Below are 22,937 nucleotides of genomic sequence, written 5' to 3' on the forward strand. Positions count from 1 at the left end.
GTACTTTAAGGTCTACAAGGTGTTTCTCTACTTTCTAGTTGCTTCCTAAGATTTATGGATTTCTATCTAGGCAGCTAAAATAGGTGACTTCCATGATGATAAATTTGTCACCATGTTTTAGCTATGTGAAGTGGAAATCCATCAGTTTTCAGAAAGAAACTCACTCATTCATATATATATATATGCATCCTTTTACAGTCTTTTGCACTGTTGGTGGAAACTAGGAATGTGCAAATCAGCAAAACCCGAGTCATCAAGGCTCTCCATATTCCACCTCGAAGCTCATTCCAACTTGTATCCATATCAGATGGTGAGCTTTCTTTGTTTCTGTCTGTGTTTTCATGCACTTTCCCCCAAATGTATGCATCAATTGTGTGCATTTTGGAAATGTATGCATTTTCTCCCACTGATTAAAGTGTGTTTCTCTGCATTTTTCAAAAGTGTGTATTCTTCCATTCACAACTTTCAAATGTATGCATTTTTAAAACACATTTTTGTTGTTCCACAAATTACATCACATGCTTGGAAATGTATAGACTTTGCCTGCAGATAGCATTAAGGTCTGTGTTTGGGTCTGGGAAGGGGAACTGGGTAGCAAACTGAAACAAATTTCTCATACATCCCTAGTAGAAACCACACCTGATGAATGTTGCTCTGCTTCACGGTTGCTAAAGAGCCAGAAGACCCTGCACTGTTTTGGAATATGTTCACCGTAACAATTGATCATTACACTCTGCTATGCATTTACAGACTGGCAATCTCCTCAGTCAAATGCTTACTCATAGCAGGAAGATGCTTCCCTCCAGGAAATCCTTTTCCCTGCTGTAAAACAACAGTTTAGAAGTTGGAAGTAGGCTATGACATTTCCCTTTAAAATTCCATGCCTCATTTGGGGTGCTATTATTTCGGTATCCAAGGAGCAGGAGGATACTCCGACTTAGGAAGATGTATGATCCAGCAGGATTTGGATTTCTTTAATCACCTGTATAGGAAGATGGTTTTTTTCATATCTAGATGCCAGGTAGCTCTGCTTAGAGAGGTAATCACAGCTCCCAGTTGTCTAGTTCAACTGCATGCACAGTAAGTGTTACATGTTACATGCACCATAAGTGTTACATGGTTGTATAAACATAGCTGAAAACATTTAAGAGTAATTAACGACCAGTGTAATAGGGACCTATTTAATGAAATGCGTAAAGTGCAATATGACCTTATACCAGGAACTAGACAGGACATGTTCATCTCTGTTGATTTACTGGACTGCTCAGTGGCATTCAATACTAGCGGCGTTAGCTGGCATGCGACTCAGGGGTCACCTTTTTGTATTGGTTCCATCCCTATTTGGCTGAATATTCTCAGAAGTTATTTCTGGGGGATTATTGCTCAGCTGCTGGCAATAGGCCTCTATTTTATCTCCTATGGATTAGATGAGGGCTAATAAATTGGGGTTGAATCCTGACAAGACAACCAGACAATTAGTAGTCAACCTAATTCAGGATTGGCAGTGCAGGGTGGCATTCTCCCTGAAGGATCAAGTCTGCAGCTTTGAGGTGCAACTGAACGTTGTGTTGCTCCTGAATGCAGAGGTAGCTGCTGTGGCCAACATAGGCTGGTGCAGCAGTTATGCCTCTCCTTGAAGAAGATACATTTGGCCAGAGTGATATATGCCATGTTCACTTCCTGGCTAGATTAGTGCAACATGTTATACAAGGACGTGTCCCTGAGGAGTATTTGGAAATGGCAGCTGTGGCAATATGCTGTACCCAGGTTGCTTTCTGGTGTACACATTCCAGACCACATTACATATATCAATTTCATGAATTTCTAATTTGTTTCTAGGCCCAATAAAAGTTGATGGTGTTTTCCTATGAAACGGGTGCAGAACCAAAAATGGCTGGGGGTGGGGGGTAGGAATTACCTTTCTCTGTGTACCAAGAAAGGGACTCAGGCAGCACTGAGAGGAGCAGTGATTCAGTGTCAGCTGAGTCATTGGCTTCACGTAGTGTGCACCATCCCAAGCTACTTGGGTGGTGCTAGGAAGAACGGGTGCTCCCCACAGCGCTGAGTCCCCATCTGCCTGTATCTCTGCTGTTATCTTCAATCTTCGGCTATTGGGCGGTATAAAAATGTAATAAATAAATAAATAAATAAATAAATCTCAGACTGGAGATAACAGTGAGGATTTGCCCAAGGCATGCAGTTGAAGGAAAACCAGTGGGTTGATGTACCATCACCCCCTAGTCCTGTCATGCATATGGATTTAAATGGACACTGGAAACACACAAATAGTATACACACGCAGTATACTATTATATTTAAAATAGCCTCTGTAAAGAAACATATATAACAGGCGTCATCACCATGATTGCTCCCACTTATCATCTTTAAGTTTAATGTGCATGCATGATTCATTCTCTGTTTTTAAAAATGGTGGTGGTGATGCAGTAGTTGGCAGGAAATGGTAGCAGATTGCAGAGGGCAGTACTCCGAGTTTCAACTGCCCTTGAGTCAGGAGGGAGCCGTCAGTATTGCCAGTATGAGCTAGATGGACCAGTGGTCTGACTCAGTCTAAGTCAGCTTCCAATGTTCCTATGAGGCAATAAAAAAATCCAGAAAAGAATACAGAAAAGAAAGGTATTAAGTATTGCCCAATTAATGTATTTAAAATCCCTTAACTTTGTCGCCATGAATATTGCCCTAGCAAACTGCTTTTACTACTATTCCCTATTGGAATTACATCCAAATAAGATAGCCATTTCTGATCTTTGCTGAGTTGGTATTTATTCTCCCAGATACCACCTTTCATGTCAATGCACTTTCTTTTATAGCCTTATAAAGCATAATTGAAAAGCTTCATGGAATTGCAGAAACTCACGGTGTCAAGGGCAGTAGCTAATCTATGCTCAAGGCATTGCACATCAAAGTGAGGAGGAACAATTTTATACAGTGCTAATGGGGAACACCCTTATTCCTAAAGTGCTGCCAAGTGCTGTTTCTGAAGTTTGTGTGATGCTCATGCATTTGACAGTTGACTAACACATTCCTGGAGGTCAACTAAATCCTCAGGTAACCACTGGTAGGTGCTATGGCTTGGTTTTTCCTAGTTTCTGGAGAGAGTTATAGACATTGTATGCCCAGAGGACAGCTTCTCTGTCTTCATTCTTCTTGTTCTCCTTGCCAGATCTGAGCTGGAGAAGGACAAATTAGGGTGTGATCTGTCATCAGTTTGAAGCCATGACAAGAAAGAAGAACAGACTCATGTACTGGACTCTGCTGATGACTTTGCCAGCACGATCTACTACACTTGCACGTAGGCTAACTTGAATACACTCAGTCTTACTTCAGCTGTCATATAGTATATTGGCCAGGTGTAATCCCTAAATCATTTAGAAGACAGCTATACTCCAGGAAAAAGAGATCCTCATGGCTGACTGTAATGGAAGACTCAACATTATATGTACTTATTGAGGCTGTGCATTTAGCTATATATAAGAGCTGAGTAGGTCCCCAAATAGTGCCAGTTCACCCAATGGCTTGAAACTGAAAAACTGAAACAGAAAAACACACAAAATGCACCAGACTTGAGAATTCAGACCCGTTATTTTCCCCATAGAGTATAGGCTTGGGTAAGGATAGGAATGTGATACATCAACCTTAAGCCAAAACACTAGTGAATAAGATTATATTTCATAAGGGAACAGAGTGGATCCTTTCCAAAGCAGCATACAAGAGTAAAAGCAAACAACACCAATCAATAACATTCAGTGCTTGTGAATCAAACCAGCGGCCCAAACAGTTAAAAAGACCAATGTTTTCCTGAAAACCTGCAAAGGAGGAATTGCACCGAACCCCATCAGAAGCTTTTTCCAGAGGTACAGGGAATCAGAACTCTTGAATGGAAAAGGCCCACTCCCTTGTATATACCAACCGAACTGCCCTTGGCAGTGGGCTAATGAGAACAGCTTCTCTTGATGACTTCAAAATGCAGGCATGCTGATACAGGACCTTCAAGTAACTTGGATGCAAACTGGTTAAGGCTTTAAACTTTTAAATAGTTCAGCTGGTGCAGTATCAGTATCACATAGAACCATAGAATAGTAGAGTTGGAAGGGGCCTATAAGGCCATTGAGTCCAACCCTCTGCTTAATGCAGGACAGATGGCTGTCCTGCTGCCTCTTGAAGGCCTCTAGTGTGGGAGAACCCTTAACTTCCTTAGGTAACTGGTTCCATTGCTGTACTGCTCTAACAGTCAGGAAGTTTTTTTTTTTTATGTCCAGCTGGAATCCCATGTCCTGCATAAGCCACTACCAATATCTCGGCACCCATACTCTGCACCAGAGTTTCTGAACCATCTCTAAAGCTCCCACCCCCAAATGTAGAGCTAAGAATGGGAGAAGTGGTGATATTCAAGTTTGCCAAGACTTCATAGCTCCATTTCATAGCTTGGTTCATCTCATTCCCATTCTCATTTGTGACCTGTTTCTCTTTTAGTTTAAACAATAAAAGTGCACATTTCATACTAGAAACATGCACATTTTTGTGTGCATTTTTCAAAAGTGTGCACTTTCCCCCTCCCATTGACTAAAGCTTGAAAATAACTTCTTCTTTTTAACACACATTTTAAAATGCACTTTATTTAAATATGCATTTTTCAAATGCATTTGCAAGTTTGGAGATTTTCAAACTTTTTAGGGGGGGAATGTGCTCCCATTCACATTCGTGGTTGGGAGCAAGGCACATTTGAATGATTTGTGAACTCAAACAACATTCTCATACAGAGCACTTTTTAGTAATCTGGATGTCACCAGAGCATGAATAACTGAGTCATGATCAGCCCTCTCCAGATAGAATTGCAAAATAAAATATTTATTATAATTCAATTCCTTTCAGACCCTAATGGGCCTTCAGGAAAATTCAGAACAAAGATGTTTTCAGATTTGAATATGGCCCTTCTGTAACCAATAAAATCTGAGTCTTGTCCCTAGATCGCAATACCTAGGGTGACCATATTTTGGAAACCAAAAAGGAGGACAACATAGGTGTGTGTCCAGCACCAAGGGGGCGTGCCCACTCAAACATAGCCTTGGTCACATGTCTGATTTTACAGCACACATTTAAGACAAATCTGTTCTACATAACATCTTAGTGTTAAAATCACTGAAATAAAGAACAAGTGAGAGATTCAATGTATCTGAAATTAACTTCACTCACTCCTACTTTTGTAGGTTTTGCTGTACTTTGAAGCTTTTGCTATACCCTCTGTGTTACATTCTCCCCTTCCCTCAAATAACTTTTCTGACTGTATCTTCACTCATTGCAAGCTGTTGTTGTTGTTAACAGGGTTTGCTACTGCCCCCAGATCTGTTTCAAATTTGGTACAGCTAAAGCTCTATCTAAAAGCTTTTGTGGTGCCAACTTTCAGCTCTTTAGCTTTAAAAATGACAGTTTTAAAAATAATAATTTTAAAACCTATTTTTTTAAAAAATTGCTAAAAAATCAATGGATGAACAGATCTGTTTCAAATTTGGTGTGGCTAAAGCTCTACCTAAATCCTATCATGGTACAAAGTTTCATCTCTTTATCTTTAAAAATGATGATTTTAAAAATAATAATTTTAAAACCTCAATTTTTAAAAAATTCCTAAAAAAATCAATGGATGAACAGATCTGTTTCAAATTTGGTACAGCGAAAGCTCTACCTAAATCCTATCATGGTACAAAGTTTCATCTCTTTAACTTTAAAAATTATGATTTTAAAAATAATAATTTTAAAACCTCAATTTTTAAAAAATTCCTAAAAAATCAATGGATGAACAGATCTGTTTCAAGTTTGGTGTGGCTAAAGCTCTACCTAAATCCTATCATGGTACAAAGTTTCATCACTTTAACTTTAAAAATGACAATTTTAAAAATGATTTTAAAACCTCAATTTTTAAAAAAATCCTAAAAAATCAATGGATGAACAGATTTGTTTCAAATTTGGTGTGGCTAAAGCTCTACCTAAATCCTTTCATAGTGCAAAGTTTCATCTCTTTATCTTTAAAAATGATGATTTTAAAAATAATAATTTTAAAACCTTAATTTTAAAAATATCCTAAAAAATCAATGGATGAACGGATCTGTTTCAAATTTGGTATGACTAAAGCCCTTCCTAAGAGCTACCATTGTATCAAGTTTCATGTCTTTATCTTAAAAAATGACGGAGTTATAAGCATTTGTGTTAATTCCCATTAGAGCTGCTCTTTGAAAAAAATCAGTATTTCCCTCTCCCTCCCGGATTTGCCATAAAAAACCTGGACAAATCTGGGGAAATTCGGGCATATGTTCACCCTAGCAATACCAGGCACAAATATTAAAAGCTGGCTGATTTCTGGGCCTGGTAACTGATTAGAGGGATGGATTTACTATAGACCAAGGCTACCCTCTCTCCGCCTATTGAGTTGAGCCTTTGCTATACCAAGAACCCTGGTGGGCATAATTGGAAGAGGTTGACTTCTTCCACTTTGTCCAACCAGTTCTCTGTAAAATAAGCCAGGTTGGCATGTTTTTCCAGAATTAAGTCCAAAATAAAGCACCCTTTTCCATCCACAGATCTGGCATTCAGCACAGGACACACAATCTGGAGGGTCTGCATGTAATCCCCCACTCCACACTCCCAGAGTGACTAAGGATGGAAGGTGAACCAGAAGGGAAAAGAGTTTATTGATATCTCTGCTGTTGTCACCTGCCACCACTGTTAGGGGGACCGTATGGAAAGGAGGACAGAGCTCGTGTATCTTCTTTAACACTTGTATAGAAAAGGGAATTTCAGCAGGTGTCATTTGTATGCATGCAGCACCTGGTGAAATTCCCTCTTCATCACAACAGTTCAAGCTGCAGGAACCCTGCCCTCTTGACCTGATACAAAAGAGGGCAATGCTCCTGCAGTTTTAACTGTTGTGATGAAGAGGTAATTTCACCAGGTCCTGCATGCATACAAATGACACCTGCTGAAATTCCCTTTTCTATACAAGTCTTAAAGATACGAGCCCTGTCCACCTTTCTATGTGGTCACCCTAACCACTGTAGCACCCTCTCCTGTAACATACTTCCAGTGTTTCTAGCTTCCTTGCCTTCAGAACACACAGCGGCTTTAGCCTGTTATGTTTGTTTTAGAAGTGAACATTATGGGATCCAAAATGATTGCATTTCTATGTACATGAAGTATAAATTATTCCATGAAAAAGCCTGACATTTATGTATAGTAATTTTTCAAACTAAAAGGAAACATTAAGAAAGATGTCATTTCATTTGTGATAGCACAAGACAGAATGGCTGACTAGAGAATTCATATTAAGATGGAAGTGGCTGTTAAAATGACTTGGAATCAAAGCCCCTCTCATTGGTACCATGAAATTGGCAAAAAATGAAGGATCATTATTTTAATGGAAGCAAACCGTATGAATATGTACTTAGGTGCTCTTGTAGCTGTAAAACAAATTGATATATGTTGATGCATTTGATTGCTCATAGGCATGGCATCATAAATACTGGAGGAAAGGTGTTAAGAGTAACATTTTATTAGTGCTGGAATTTAGCATCACTGTTCTGTTCAGCTCAGTGCCTTTCTCCTAAGCTGTAGAATTCACAAAATCCCATGCAGTCCTCTGCAGAATGTAAGCTGGCATTGTTTCCCTGGCACCTTCTCATGCTTGGCAAAATCTGTATCCAGAATGACCTGGATTCCCTCCTTTCCTCTAGTGTATGTCATCAGTATCTCCATATATAATTCATTTTGTCAGCAGATCTCTTTGTTTCAAAACAATGTTTCTCATTTGTTTTTGCCAGTCCTTTCCCCCATTTTTTTTTTAATCTGTCTTGTTGGACTAGCTCTTTGCTTTTTCGTGTCTTCCAGCCTTTTTTTCCCCACTGAGTTTTGCCATGCATATTTCTCTCCCACTGAGACTGTATACATATATTAGAACTCTAACTCACACGTTTGTCAGCATTACATGGTACACTCTGTAGGCATAGCTGGTTCAAATAGAAAGCCCCATTGGCAATACAATAAATCAAGCGATTAACAAGAAATAACTCTAGCAAAAGCTCACAGTCTTAAAAGACAAAATAATTTGAGTACAGAAACAAAATTCAAGTGTATTACTGTACATGGATTTATAAATAGTAGCAGTCATATTGGTGTGTGTTTGTGTTTTGAAATACAAGGAAGCTCAAAAAGCACAGATATCACATTTGCAACCCAGCTGTCTGGAGTATGCTGGGAGTCGTAGTCCCTGGAGGACACCAGGTTGGAAAGAGCTGCTCTATTGTTTTTGTTGCAACAGACTAACATGGCTATCTCTCTGAAAATATATTGCAGTTTCTTGGTATAGCTTTGGGTTTTCGTTTTATTTCTGCCATCCATGTATATTCTTATTCTTATTCTTATTTATTTCATTTCAATTAATTTCATTTCTATGCTGTCCAATAGCTGAAGAAGTCTGGGTGGTTTACAACATTCATCCATGGTGATGAGCAATATTCCCCAAGCACCTTGTGGTGCTGGCCATCCAAGTAGGAGTAGAACCACTGCAACACAGTACTCCCCACTCTGAGCTCAGGACAGTCAACCCAGAAAGATACCAATGGCTGATGGTATCAAAAGCCACTGAGAGATCCAGGAGTATCAACAGGGTCACACACACCCTGTCACTCTCCTGGCATAAGTCATCATACAGGGCGACCAAGGCTATTTTTGTGCCGAAACATGGCCTGAACCTCAACTGAAATGGATCCAGATAATTGGTCTTATCCAAAAGTGTCTGGAGCTGGTTGGATATCACCTGCTCAAGGACCTTGCCCAGGAAAGGAGCATTTGCCCTCAGCCTAAATTTGTTAATATCTTCTGGGTCTCACTGCTGCCTCTTTCAGTTGGCTCAGGACCACTCCCTCTTGCAAGGAGGCATTAATTACCTCCCTGGCTCATCCAGCTGTTCCCTCCCTACTGGCACTGTATACATTCATATGCAATGTCCCTTCCCTTCTCTTCCTTGGGCACACCATGAGAGCACACCCATGAGGAGAAGACTGGCAGCTGTCCATTCTGTTTTCAACTAATCACAGTTCCAGCATTTTGTGTAAACCTCCACAACTTCTCAGGGAGATTTCTGATCCTGACTTACTGAGTTTTACTTGATTTGCAAGGCTAAACACAGTTTCAGGTTTGCACTTAACAGGAAGCTGCAGTTAGTTGAACATGCTAATCCTGAAAATAAAATTGCATAATGGGTATTTTGAATCAACTAAATGTAAATGGCATGACATTCAGTCAACACAAAAGAACTTTCTGCAGAGCAAGATAGCAAGAGGAAAGGTTTAATTACTGTAATGATAGTTTAGACCGTTGGATTCGTGTTCCTAATCAGTGATTCCTGTGGCAATTGTAGCTTAGTGCTGCTGACAGAAAGGAGGGCATTGGAGCTGATTTAAAAAGAGCTTCAGTAGCTCTGGATCTAAATTGTAGAAGAATCTGGACTTTGGTTTCTTTTTGGAGTATGTGGAAGCTGGAGAAGTGTTCAAAGTTCTCTGCCAAATTTCTTCCTGGATTTTGGAAATCATATTACCAGAAATATTTACTGGAGATGAACTCAGAATGTCAGACTCCTGGGTCCTTCTGGAGTTCATATACTAAAAATACACACACACACACACACACACACACACACACACACACACACACAGAGTTTACTTTTGTAGGAGGATTTTATTTTATTTTATACTTTTGAGCTTATGCAGGAGAACAGGAGGAAGAAATGCTTTTCAGCACAAAAGGCATTTTAGTTTTGTTTATGTTTTGACACTATTTTATGTATTCTTTGTTTTTTCCTTTGTCTGGTGTCTGTTGAAAATTGGCTTTCCTAAAAGAATTTTTTTCTTGCCTTTCCACAGGAGCACACTAGCAATTTCAAAACAGTAAACATTTTGTTGTTGTTGTTGTTGTTGTTACACAAAGGCTGTTACCACCATTCTGAGGTTTTCCTGGAAAATAACCAGAGTGAAACTGAAAGTATAATGAAACTGTGGAATAATGAAACTGTTGAATATGAATAGAGAAGAACTGACGAAATATGTTCATCCTTAGTGGAAGAGAAGTGCACGTTCACTTTGTAAAAAAAAAAAAAGGATGCACACATTTTACAATGTGGCATTCATGTGACAGTGCAGTTGCCTTAAAGCGCAGTGCATACATTCCAACAGTTGGCATCCTTAGGGTGCAATCCTATGCACGCATTCCCAGAAGTAAGTTAGTAAACATACACAGGATTGCACTGTTAAAAAGATTAGCTTCACAAACTCAATTTTAGATATATTCGTAGTAAAAGCAAGTCTTTATGTACAACAGGGATGGGCAACATGTGACCCTCTAGATGTTGTTGGACTGCAACTCCCATCAACCCTCACCATTGGCTTGCTGCTTAGGGCTGATGGGCTCTAGCCAGCAGGCCAACAACTTCTGAGTTGAGGGTGAGATTGTTGTGCCTTTGGTTTATATAAAAGGCTATTCAAAGCTCATAGACATATAATTTCAAAACATGATTGAATAAGATTTGCTATTACTGTTATTCACTTCACTGAAATTTAATCATTTTAGAGAGTTTTAGTGCCTTGTGTCATGTAGGGTGCAAACCTAGGTATGTTTAGTCAGACAAAAGCCCTACAACTCCCATCATGCTAGGAGTTGTAAGATTTATTTTTGCTTAAATGTAGGATTGCATCCTTTGTCAGTATATAAAACATGTTTTGGTGAATCTGTAGAACACATTTTAAACTCTTGGTATGGCTCTGAGGGAAAAATGGTATTACAGACCTTTTATGCTTAGTTAAACTTCAGGCAGTAAATAATCCTCTTCAATGGACACTTTTAAAAAACAAACAGAGAAGTGGGACTTGAAACAAATTGCTGCAGTGACGGACTTGACCTTGGGGGAGCTAGGGGTGGCGACGGCCGACAGAAAGCTCTGGCGTGGGCTGGTCCATGAAGTCACGAAGAGTCGGAAGCGACTGAACGAATAAACAACAAGCTAGTGTGGCCCTGTGTTCTCTTTTAGAGGGGACAGTTCTTTATCTAAAGGGCTGCCACAGGACAATCCTCTATTTGATAGCAATCTCTGTTTGAAGGGCTGCCCAGTCCAAGTCTGATTTAAAGAGAAAGAACCCTCAGAAAGAAGAGCTAAAGGGCCTTCAAGAGGCCCCAAAACAGCACATGGACAGCAGACTGAGCCAAGCACACAGCAAGTCACCTGGTCCGTCTCCTACAATATGGAGAGATATACTGTATTTCTATTAAAATTACGTATTTTTCTAAATTTGCATCTATACATATGCATTAGTATGTTCACATTGCTGTCCTCTTTTGTCATCTTTTGGGTGATGTATGTCTTCTTTTTTGGCAATTCCTAAGTGGTCACCGTACCCACTTATGCCAGCCACCCAATTATGCCCTCTTCCAGGATCCTGCAAAGAGCTCAAGCTAGCCAATTTATTCTACACTCCCCCAACTTCTTGTCCAACTGATCCCATAGCTCCTGAAGGCTACTGACAATCCTCATTGCTCTTTTGGTTGCTTTGGGGGTGAGGGGTTTCCTCATTTTGACGTGTGTGTGTGCATGGAAATACTTTTCTTCTGTAAATGTTCACCCATGCATCCTAATATGTATCATCATCATCATCATCATCATCATCATCATCATCATCCCCATTTTGGCCCCAATCCTTTCAGCACTCAATCACATAAGTCTGCCGTTAGAAAGAATTATGAGCAAAGGTCACCTATTGCCATTGATTATACTGAGATAAAACCAACAGGTCTGATCATCGTATCCAAGTTAAAGATCACATGGAGATGGAAAAACAACAACAGGCCACCTCACATGCGTTCCTCTGTGTCGTTTTAGCCCAGGGGTGTTGAACTGGTCCCAATCCAGCCCTACAGGGTGGCTGCTCCTTTTCTCTGGCCACCTCTTGTTTCGTGGTTTCCCGCCTTGTGTGCAGTTTTCCCACATTCTAAAAGGTTGAAATCCACCAGTTGATGCAAATGTGCCCCAGGATTTGGAGAGCCCCTTCCCTAACGAGATTTTGTTTATTTGCTTGCTTGTTTGTATTTGTTACTTCCTCTGCACTGTGTTTCCAGACAGCTTGCAGTGGTGAAATAACTACAATTGCGTAATTGGAGAAATGTTTAGAGCAGCCTTCTCCAACTTGGTGCCTTCCATGATGATGGAAATGATGGGAGTTGTAGTCTAATAAATCTGAAGGCCACTCAGTCGAGGAACGCTGCTCTGAACATTTCCCCATCTATGCAACTGTGTATATTTCTCCATTGCAAGCTGACTGTTGCAAGTTTACAGATGATGTTGCTTTGGCCTCGAGGAATGTCTCAGGAAAAATGGCTAATCTTTCCAATGTGATGCTGATCTATTACAAATAAACTCACTTGACATGGTGCACTCTCTAGGAAGCTGCCGATAAACAAAACCATGTGCATTTGTTTTTGAGGGATTTCTAGTGGAAGAGAATGTGTGAGGTTTTCTCAAGCTGTGTATCGTGATGTTGTTCAGAGACTTTCTCTAATTAGCCAAAAGGAAACAATTTTGAATGGCATTGTGTTTTATTAGCATTAAAGGACAAACTGGCAAGCAAATGCTGAATTGGTTTTGACATCCATTCTGTTATGGTTTATAAAAAGTACTTGTATACCCTAGAGAGAGTCTGTTGCAAAGCTGATATTGCAACTTGGTAAGTCACCCCCATTTCTCCCCCTCCTTGAATGAATTGATATTGGGAACTCCTTTATTCTTTGTCTTTTTATGAATGATTTCTCTATGGGTACCAACATTTCATTGTACTTTTAGCTTGTATCATTCAGCTATACCTCCACAACTGAATGTATTTGAACATTCAGTGCCCAAGCCTTTTTCAGACTTACCTGTAGATCTGTATTATTGCCAGGCATCTTCATTTACTGAAATGTAACATGAGCAATTCTTCATTCCTATGGTATATGACTTGTATCAGGTAGGCAAAGTCTATGGGCACAGGTCAGCTATTGGACTTATTTCTTTGGAAAGAAATTGTGTGCAGCTTGGCATGTCGAAACACTATTACTTTCCTATGGGACAAGCTAAATGTTAAAGACAAATCCATGTAATAGTAGCCAGAAACACTGCTTTTGGTGGGGACAATCAGAAGTGAAATGGGAGGAGGGAGGCTGTTTAACCTCTTCCCTACCTACTGCTTTCCAGTTCCAAAACATTGACCTCCTCCCCTCCACATGTGGGTTTTTAAATCCTGGGGAGGTGGAAGCTGGTTGAGTGAAAGACGATTTTGGGATTCATAATTAGGGAGGTTTGTCTTGCCACCGCTCCTTGGTGGCCTTATGCCATAGCATTTAGGGAGGTCTTTATAGGTTGGATCTTATTGCTTGTACTATTTCTTCCACCCCAAAACCACACCCAGATGCTGATTCAAGAGTTCTGCAGCTTCCCTGGGACAAGTAAATGGAAATAAGAAGTGGAGCTGAGTATCATTCGCAGGCTGGTGACACTTCATCTCAAACCTCTGGATGACTTTCCCCTGCAGTTTCCCCAATACACCAGTCTCTTCTTCCCAGTTTGAGTTAATAATTCTTACAGGATAACAGGCAGAAAAATACTGTACTGGAGAACACAGAGCTGATCTATTGAATGATCCTAATGCCAAATGACAGAATTATGCATCAAGATTATGGAATGATGACTAGTGAGACATAGTGCCATTTGCAATATTAAAAGCAGATGGACATCTACTGAGAGCTTACAAGGAAACTTGGAAGACCTAGGCTCTGATGCCAGAGTTTGAGTGAATCTTTGTATTTTATTGGATTGCCTCACCTGTAGCTCAGGAGAAGGGGTTCTTTGATTCCCCACCCACCCCAGTCGTAGCAGCACCATGATATTAAAACACAGTTGAATTTGTTAAAACTAGGAATGTATGAATTTCTTGGTTTTGGTTTCTCTCAATTTGCCATTTTCCCAATCTTATGTTCCTTCCATCCCATTTCCGCATCGATTTGCAACTTTAAAAAAAATATGCATAAAAATGCATATACTTTTCATGTGCATTTCTCCTAATATACACATTTCTGTACACATTTTTGGCTATTACATGCATTTTTTGCAAGCGGTTTTCCCTTATATAATTTTTTGACTGTTACACATCACTGATGCATGCACATTATTTAATATTCACATTATTTATTTGAATCACATTATTAGTTTGAAAACTGCATCATAACATTCTGAGAAATGTGAATATTGAAGGGTAACTGCGTTCTAGTTCACTTGTTGATTCAGGAAGTGCGAATTTCGTACGTTATTACCAAATTGCAAACTGAACAAATTTCTCCCTCACATCTCCAGTTAAAATACTATGTTGTGAGATTGTGCTCGGTACTTTCATTTACAAGAAAGTTATTTATGTCTGTGGCATCTGTCAAATTTTGTACATTTCTAATTCTAGCATTCCACTCCTTTTCAAATTGCACTAAGTTATTTCCATTAGTCAAGCCAACCACAGCTGGGATTTTGAAGAACGAATGCAAAATAATGACCCAGTCCCATTCTGCACAGACCCCCAGCATAGTTTTGTATCCATTGCCAATGTTCAACTCTATAATTAGAGTGTGACTTCTTGGGCACTTACTCCAGTTGTATTTACAAGGCACTAGGGAAACAATGCATTGTTTTAGCAGTGAAACCCAATTTATTCATCATGCCCCCAGCTACAATTTATTTTATTTAATTACTTACTTATTTAATTACTTCCAACATTACACCTCATATTTCTGTCCGATTTTCAAGGTGTTCATGGTGGCTAACAATTGCTAGTTTTAAAACATCACATGTTAAAATATCATAAAACAATCATAGCTAAAACAAAATAAACCAAAGGAGAGGCCTTCAGGCTGTCAGAATGCACATTCTTTTACCTAATAGCTACTTGTCATTTGGGAGGGACCAGCTGGATATCCCCATTCAGGGAGTTTCATAGCTGGGGTGCCACAATAGGAAACACCATCTCCCATGTCTCCACCAATCACGTCTCTGACTGTGGAGCGATATGTGGTGAGGCTTCTCTGAGGGCCTAAGTGACTGAGGCCTTAGCTAGACCAGGCTTTATCACGGGGTGAACCCCGGGATCATCCCTGTGCATCCACATGACGCACAGGGAATCCAGGGATCAGGGAGGGATCATTCCTCCCTTGCCCTGGGATAGAGCACTCCTCTTTGGGCCCAGTTTTTCCACGGTCTCGGGCTAAGCCTGAGACCATGGGACATGTGGCTCGTTGCCACGGTTTGACTCGGCTGTGCATGATTACTTGCGTGGAGCTGCGCCCATCGGGGGTAGGGTGGGGGAGCAGGGAAATGAAATTATTTTTAAAAAAGCACCTAGCTTTAGCACACAAGCGTTAGTGCGCTCCTCTTCCTTTAAAAATAAAAAATGGCGGGTGCAATGCCTCTCTTCCTGTGGTCATTGCGCCTCGCGTGTAAACAGAGGGATCTCACGTTAATCGCAATGCAAAATCTTCCCTCCTCCATCATGGACTATCAGGTAGGTCTAGCTAAGGGCTGAGAGGGATTGCATGGGAGGAGGCAGTCCTTCACTTGTCCTGGTACCAAGACATTTAGGTATTAATAGCACTTTGAACTGGGCCCAGAAACAGAATGGAAGCCAGGGAAGCTGTTACAATAATGGAATTGCATACTCCAGAATTCCATCTCTACTCAAAATTTTGGCTATTGCATTTTGGAACAGCAGAAGGCAGCTCCGTGTACAATATGTTATATTAATTCAATTTTGGTATAACGAAGGCATGTTTGACCATGACCAGGTCTGCTTTCTCCAGGAATAGGTATAGGACACACATGCAACAGCATGAGCTGTGCAAAAATATTAATGGCCATAGCTGCCTTGGCCATCCAGAAACAAATGTGAGTCCAAGAGCAGTCCCAATCTGTGCAATTGTTTTTTCAAGGTAAGTGCTACCTCATCTAAACTTGATGATTTCTTATCCCTTGATCAACAGTCCTACTAAGAGCACTTCTTATTTGTTAATTACATTTTAAATTGGTAGCCTATATCTAGTGATGCCACCAAAACTCAAAAATAGTAAATTTCTAAGTTGAGCCCTGACATAGAGTGAACAAACTTTATTTTTATTTTTATTTTTATTTTGTTATTCATGCCCAGTTAACTTATATTTTCTATGCCTTCCCTTCACAGTCTTCTTGAGTGGGGAGAGGAGACGCTTAGTAAACTTACAATAATGTAAGATGGTCCATGCTTTTTAAAAAAGAACATTTTGTTTTTTAAAATAAAATTTTAAAATCTAAACACCTCGCCAAGAGGCTAGGAAGCATGGCTACTGCTGCATTATTTTTCAAAATGGGATCATGTAACATTTCCAGGATCTGTACAGAAAAAAAGAAGAAACAATCCGTGGAATCAATGTTTCATGATCACATAGTGCCTTTTTCAGGGACAATTCCAGCCCTGTGTTTAAAGCATATGGCAGGAGCTGCACTTCCTAGCCTTTCAGAAAAGCTTTTCCCTTTAAAGAAGTTAAAGAAAGTAAAAGGAAAAAAGTGGTTTAGAAACTTTTGAACCATGTTATCTTACTTGAAGTTTAAATTCATTACTATTTCAGAATATTGTACTAATGGAGAATTTTCATTCAAAGTTAAAACATTGGATTTGTAACTTGGTAAGATAATTATTAATTATGACTGGGTTCCTTTGCCCACCCTTACCTTTATGCAGTCAATTATTAATCACAGGCAAAACCTTCCCAGTCTGCCGGGTATCTAATGGAAAAGGAGAGATGGATCAGGGTACCATTAGTATACTGATCACTCCACAAATCACATCTCAAACATCCCCATTGCCCAGCAGTTTCATCTAGTTGTTAAATAGCACAGAGGACAAGAAAGAATCCTTTGGGACACTGTATGCCATGTTGAGCAGAAGTCCTTCAACAATATCTTTTGGAACCTTCCCCCTCAGATAGGATTGGAACTAGGGAGGCACAAGCATCCTTGTGTTCACCCCAAAAGGAGTTGAGGATTTACATGTGTTTCAATGGCCTGGTTCAGACAACACGCTAAACCATGCTGCTTAACCACAAAATGGTTAATGGAATACATTCCGTTAACCATTTTGTGGTTAAGCAGCATGGTTTAGTGTGTTGTCTGAACCAAGCCTTTGAAACACATGTAAATCCTCAACTGGGAAGAACCAGTTGAGGGCTTTATGTGCATTACAAGTCAGATGATCCCAACAGTTCAAGGCACTGAAATTTCTAGAAGTTTCTGAAAGTTGCATTATACCGTAATATATTGGTACGTCACCCTGAGATCTCAGTGATATAGGGTGGGAAACAAATGTCTTAGTAAATAAATAAATAAACAAACTCTTGGTATAGAATTTGTATTGCCATTGCTGGGGAATTATACATTTCATCAGGAACTAGAATACTGATATTAGGTATATTCATAGTGCAAAATACACATTGACCACTAGAAAAATTATAAATATAGTATGGGCTATTCTATCTATTGAGAGAGAGAGAAAAAGAGAAACGTCAGCATGAATAAAAACATTAGTTGATTATAAGTGCTTGTAAATACAAAAAAAAAAACACACACACACACCACCCAGATATAAATTAGTGCTATGGATCATGTTCTTTGCTTTCAATAGTTGACTTCATTCTATTAACCTTTAGCCTTTTAAACGTTATCAGGCTGATATAAGAAGTTGTCCATTCATTATTCAATTAGAAAAAAAACTCATTGTTTCCTCCGACTCTGATAAGACATGCAGATGTTTCCACTGTAGCCTCAGCAAGGAACATTAAACATTTCCTTTATAAGCAGCAGAATTAAGGATAAATAATGTACCTGTCCAAAGGTACAACAAAATGAATAAATATGAACACCGCAAAATTAAAAATGCAGAGTCTGGGAGTTAGCCATTCTATCGGAGTCAGCACTCTCATTTTTTTTTTATATTGTGTGTGTAAATGTGTGTAGATTTATTACTGTCACTGCAGTTAAATGTGGAATAAAATTACTGCTCAGTATGAGCCACAGTACTTGACCTTTGGGCTGTGAATGCTTTGTTCCCTGGAAATATAATGCTATATGTAGTTGCTTCTAATATTGTGACAGCTGTGTCTAGCCCAAGCTAGAAGACAGAAAAGGAGGACGAGGAAGAGAGAGAAATAAGGGGATCTAGAACATACTGTTTATTTGATCATTACCTATACAATCTTTTATATAGGTAATGGTCTTTTGAGCTTGAGAGTACTTTTTTGGAGTTCTGGGTCTCTGCGAAGATCAAAATATTTTCTCTTCCACAGAACGAAGACCCTCTTTCCTCAGGCCGCCTGTGACCTGCTTGTGATGTAACATTTGATGCTTTTGCATAAAGGTGGCATGTGCACCTAACATTACATTGGAAAGAGCCATGTGTTGATCACAGATGTGTTGACTTGAGCTCTGAAATACTTTGCCATGTGAGCCTTGGATATTTCCCCCTCACAATCATATGCACCTACTTAGCACAAACACTTTCCTTTCTGCTGTGTTTTTACCAATAATCACATAATTGTCTTGGCTTGGTTTACAGAATGAAATGAAAACTGTCAGACTGACAACATGATTATATGTATGTATGTGTGTGTAGCATATGGATGTTCATTTTATCTCAGCATGAGGTATCCACTTTATATATGATAAGTCAGTGGAGACATTTTTAAAGAAATTGTTACCTGCTTCATACTGGGCCAGTTGTTTCTATGTAAACAACCAGTATTCTGAAACAATAAATAGTCATTTGTTGTATAGTGACTGGAATTCCTATGCGGCAGGGTCTTGCTATTTACTGTTTTACTCTGTACAGCACCATGTACATTGATGGTGCTATATAAATAATAATAATAATAATAATAATAATAATAATAATAATAATAATAATATATTCTTAAACAAATAACCAAATGTTTGTCTTTGGCATAGGCATTTAACGTTTGTTGATTGATTACTTTCTAGCATACCCATCTCACTTTCTTCTAAGGGCATGGATTGGAACAGTTACGGGAGAGTCAGGCAACCGTTCAGAGTCAGCAGAAATTAAATCCCAAAACTTTTTTTGTCTGCATGCTAGTAGTGGCTCCAGTGTCAGTGGGGTAGTGAATCTGCTCTGGGATTCAGACATGACCAGTCAGAACTCTAAAGCAGCTATCCAGGACAGCTTCTTTAGAATTCTGACTGGTTCTGACTGAAGCCCGGAGTGGATTCACTACCCACTGACATTGGAATCACCGGAGTCCACTCCGTGCTAGTGCGCTTCTCGAAGTGTAGATTGGAAAGAGGCAGTATTCTCTCTATGCACCAGCCTGGTCCCACTCCAGACCACCTATTCTTGATTGACCCAATTTTTTAAAAAATTTGCTGAAAATCCATCCGGATCAGGTCTGGATCTTTGGCAGCAGCTAATTTTCGCTTTCTTTCCTGGCTCCTCACTTGTTTCTGTGTTTACTACTCAGCGTTCCACCCCCTTGAATGGATACCTGAAAAAGTGAAGGACTGTATTATGTGGAACTATTCTTACTGTGTGTCACTATCTTCTGGGAAATGAATATCTCTGCTTCAGCTACTGCCCAGTGCTAAGAAACATTTAAGACATGGTTGCTGTCATCTTGTGGAATGCCAATTATCTGTACCTTTCACCCACACAGTTTGCTACCAGTTACCCCCATATGAATTGCAAGCATTTCAGCCCCTCTGAAACATTGACTATAGGATAAATAAATAGTTTTCTTTCTACTGAGTCAGGCCATGGGTCCAATACTGGTTGGCATGGGCTCTCCAGGATTGCAGGAAGGAGTCTTTGCTGGCCCTATCTGGAGATGCAGGGACTGAACCTGGGACCTTCTGCTTGCAAAGCATGTGCTCTACCAGTGAGCTACACCCCCTTTGAACCTGGCAAAGTGTTTGTGGTGGGATTTAGTATAGCAATGCTCCTAATCACCATGTGTTGCCATAGTAATCACTTAGCATAGTACCACTTAGCATAACTAAAGGCATGCTGTGGTTTTCTCCATTGTTGACTGTAATTGATAAGTAAATGTTATTATTATTATTATTTATTTATAAATGGTGCCCATGTACAAAACCCACAAAGTTCATATCTGCAGGAGTGAACATCTGTCTCTTTATATGGAAGCAACAGATGTGATGAATCTGTGAAACCTCTTGTTTCCAACAATATCTTGTACTAGGTTAGCATGAGTGAAGTTATAGTTTTATTTGAAAGGTACAATACATCTCATAGCCTGTATTTTGTCTTGTTCATTTCAAGTTGTGTGATTAATCTTCATATGGCAGATTTTTCATGTGGGTTTTGTGTCAGTTTTTTAAAAGAAAATTATCTGCTTACTGCACTAGTCCAATGCATCCTTGCTAAAAGTGAGGCCCAGGGCTGCTTTTAAAATAAGTGATATGGATTAATATCCTGGTTTCTCTTGACCGTGCTGCAGTGTGAACAAGAGATGGAGCAATACACAGATTTATGGTCATTGTTAGAAACCTGACAACTTATTTGTTGACCCCTTTATAGAACATTGGAGATAGAAGGGGCATTGCCACTTGGATAGACACATTTCTCTGCCCACTTACCTGGGGGTAAGCCCCATTGAACTCATTGGGTCTTCTGAGTACAGATGGATAGCATTGCATTGTAAAGAAGTAACTTGTTCATGATTATAGTTGTTGAATTTAACACTGCTAACTTTTTTATTTTTAAGGAGAAAGGTATTTATCCTCTATTGATTGACTGTAGGATAAATAAATAATTTTCTTTCTACTCCAACCTACAGCTGGACCATTGGAGCTGCCTCTTTTTGAACTGATACCATCACAGAAACAGGTGGTTTTTAATGGAGACCGCTTGCCATTTCAGTGTACGGCAACATACCTCGATAATACTACACAAGTGCATTGGTACCATGATGGTCGCCTAGTTGAAACTGATGATGAAAGCGGCTTGTTTGTGGAGGACAGCATAACACATGACTGCTGTCTAATTACACGGTAATGTATTAATATTTTTATATGCTATAGAATGCACTTTTAGCAATATGGTGAATAGTGGTGACTGGAAAGGTTTGCCCCATCGTGAGATAGGTAGATAAATATTTAAGAAATCATCTTTCTGGGACACTTCCACTTCCACAAGTATGAACTGGAGCCTAAATATTACAAAACTATTACAAGGTTTTTTTTCCTAGCTGCATTGCAAAGTAATGTTAAATATGTTTGGCTTACAGGAAAGGTATATTTGAAAGATAATCCAAAGGTTATCCCAAATGCTTAAAGAAGTATGGTGTGTGAAGGGAGTAACATCTCTTCCAAGTGATCCCTGAGAAACTCAGTTCATTTGCTAATGAATTACAATTCTGCACCCTCCTGCTTCAAATGTCTGCTGAAAACTTCTCATCTAAATATAGTAACCCTAAGGGCAAGATCTCCATGGAACACTCACTAATTTTATGATTCCAAAATCCACGTTAGTGTAGGCCAACTGAAAGGTCACACAAATTTGTAGGCTTGAGAGCTCCAGATCTCTTCATCAGGAATTTTTCTTTTTCCCAACATGGCTACTTTTGGGTTTTGTGTGGTTTTATGATAGCATTTCTAAGGGCTTAAACTAGAATTATAGGTGATTTGGTTGATAAAACATCTCTCATTGGTTATGTGTTACAGTCATAATGTGTATTTAAATAAAGAAATATAGACACAAGTCACTATGGGTTTGTCTACACTTAAGGGTGAATAGGGAGAAAGGGGGAGGATCACAGACTTACCTGCTTCCGTGATCCTCCCCCAGTGCCTTGACAGCCGCACAATGTCCCAAAAGGAAAGAGGAATGTTGCAGCCGCCATTTTTTTATGACAGGGGAGACAGAGTGCAATTGCGCTCCACTGAAAAGTAAGTTGTTGTTGTTGTTTTTAAAAAAACAATCCTGCTCCCCCACCCTCCATGGGCACGGAGCCTCCCCATACAGCTCCACACCTGTTTTCAGAGCCCTGCTACTTGTGGCAAGGAAAGGAAGAGGCAGGAGTTGCAGCCATACTGCCCGCGGTCTTCAGGATGCTCCCAGGATCGCAGGAAACATCCAGTTTTTGGTGGTTCCTGATATCCCATGAAAAGCCCGTAGCTGTCCCCACTTGCCCCTGGGATTTCCTGCACATCATATGGACCCACAGGGACCCCCACGAGACCAGCCCGGATTTAATGGCTGGTGTAGACATACCCTATGATGGTGTGAAGGCAATAATATGAATCTACTATTTAAGCGTCGAAGATCTTGCTCTGCAAGCTTTCATGATGAGGCTGTCTGGGAACCATATGTGACCTGAATAATGGGGCCAAAGTATTTGTGCCAGAACTGTACATGGACCTGAACCAATCTACAGTCTTACATCCATAATTTCTGAGCTTGCAATGCACATTACGCTATAAAAATGCATACATTTGAAAAAAATTCCAGGAAAAATGTGTAGAGTTGAGAAAAGTGAACAAACACTTTAGTCAATTGGACGAAAATGTGTACATTCCAAACATTCTCACAATATATGCACAAATTTGGGAAATGCATACAAAAACACAGGCAAATTTTGGGGTACACAATAAACAAAGCTCCCATTTGATATGCAATCCATTCAATCAAATTTATTATGGTCATAGACCAGCAGAGCCATTTGACATGGGCAACATATCAAATGGAACATGCTTCATGGTAGAAATCAGGGAACTTCAAGCTTGAGTTTTTCTGAGTTGCACATTCCTATAAAGAAGG

At 39.7% G+C, this 22,937-nt stretch overlaps 1 protein-coding gene across 1 annotated transcript in view; it reads left to right on the plus strand.

The window, feature by feature from the left end:
• ADGRA1 (adhesion G protein-coupled receptor A1) overlaps positions 1-22,937 on the plus strand; it is a 282,014-nt gene that overhangs the window by 11,819 nt on the left and 247,258 nt on the right. The window contains exon 2 of the mRNA XM_063132851.1: positions 20,956-21,169. Within this exon, the coding sequence (XP_062988921.1) occupies positions 20,956-21,169 (214 nt within the window). The remainder of the gene's footprint in view (positions 1-20,955; positions 21,170-22,937) is intronic.

This window comes from Elgaria multicarinata, chromosome 8 (genome assembly GCF_023053635.1).
Source record: "Elgaria multicarinata webbii isolate HBS135686 ecotype San Diego chromosome 8, rElgMul1.1.pri, whole genome shotgun sequence".
NCBI lineage: Eukaryota > Metazoa > Chordata > Lepidosauria > Squamata > Anguidae > Elgaria > Elgaria multicarinata.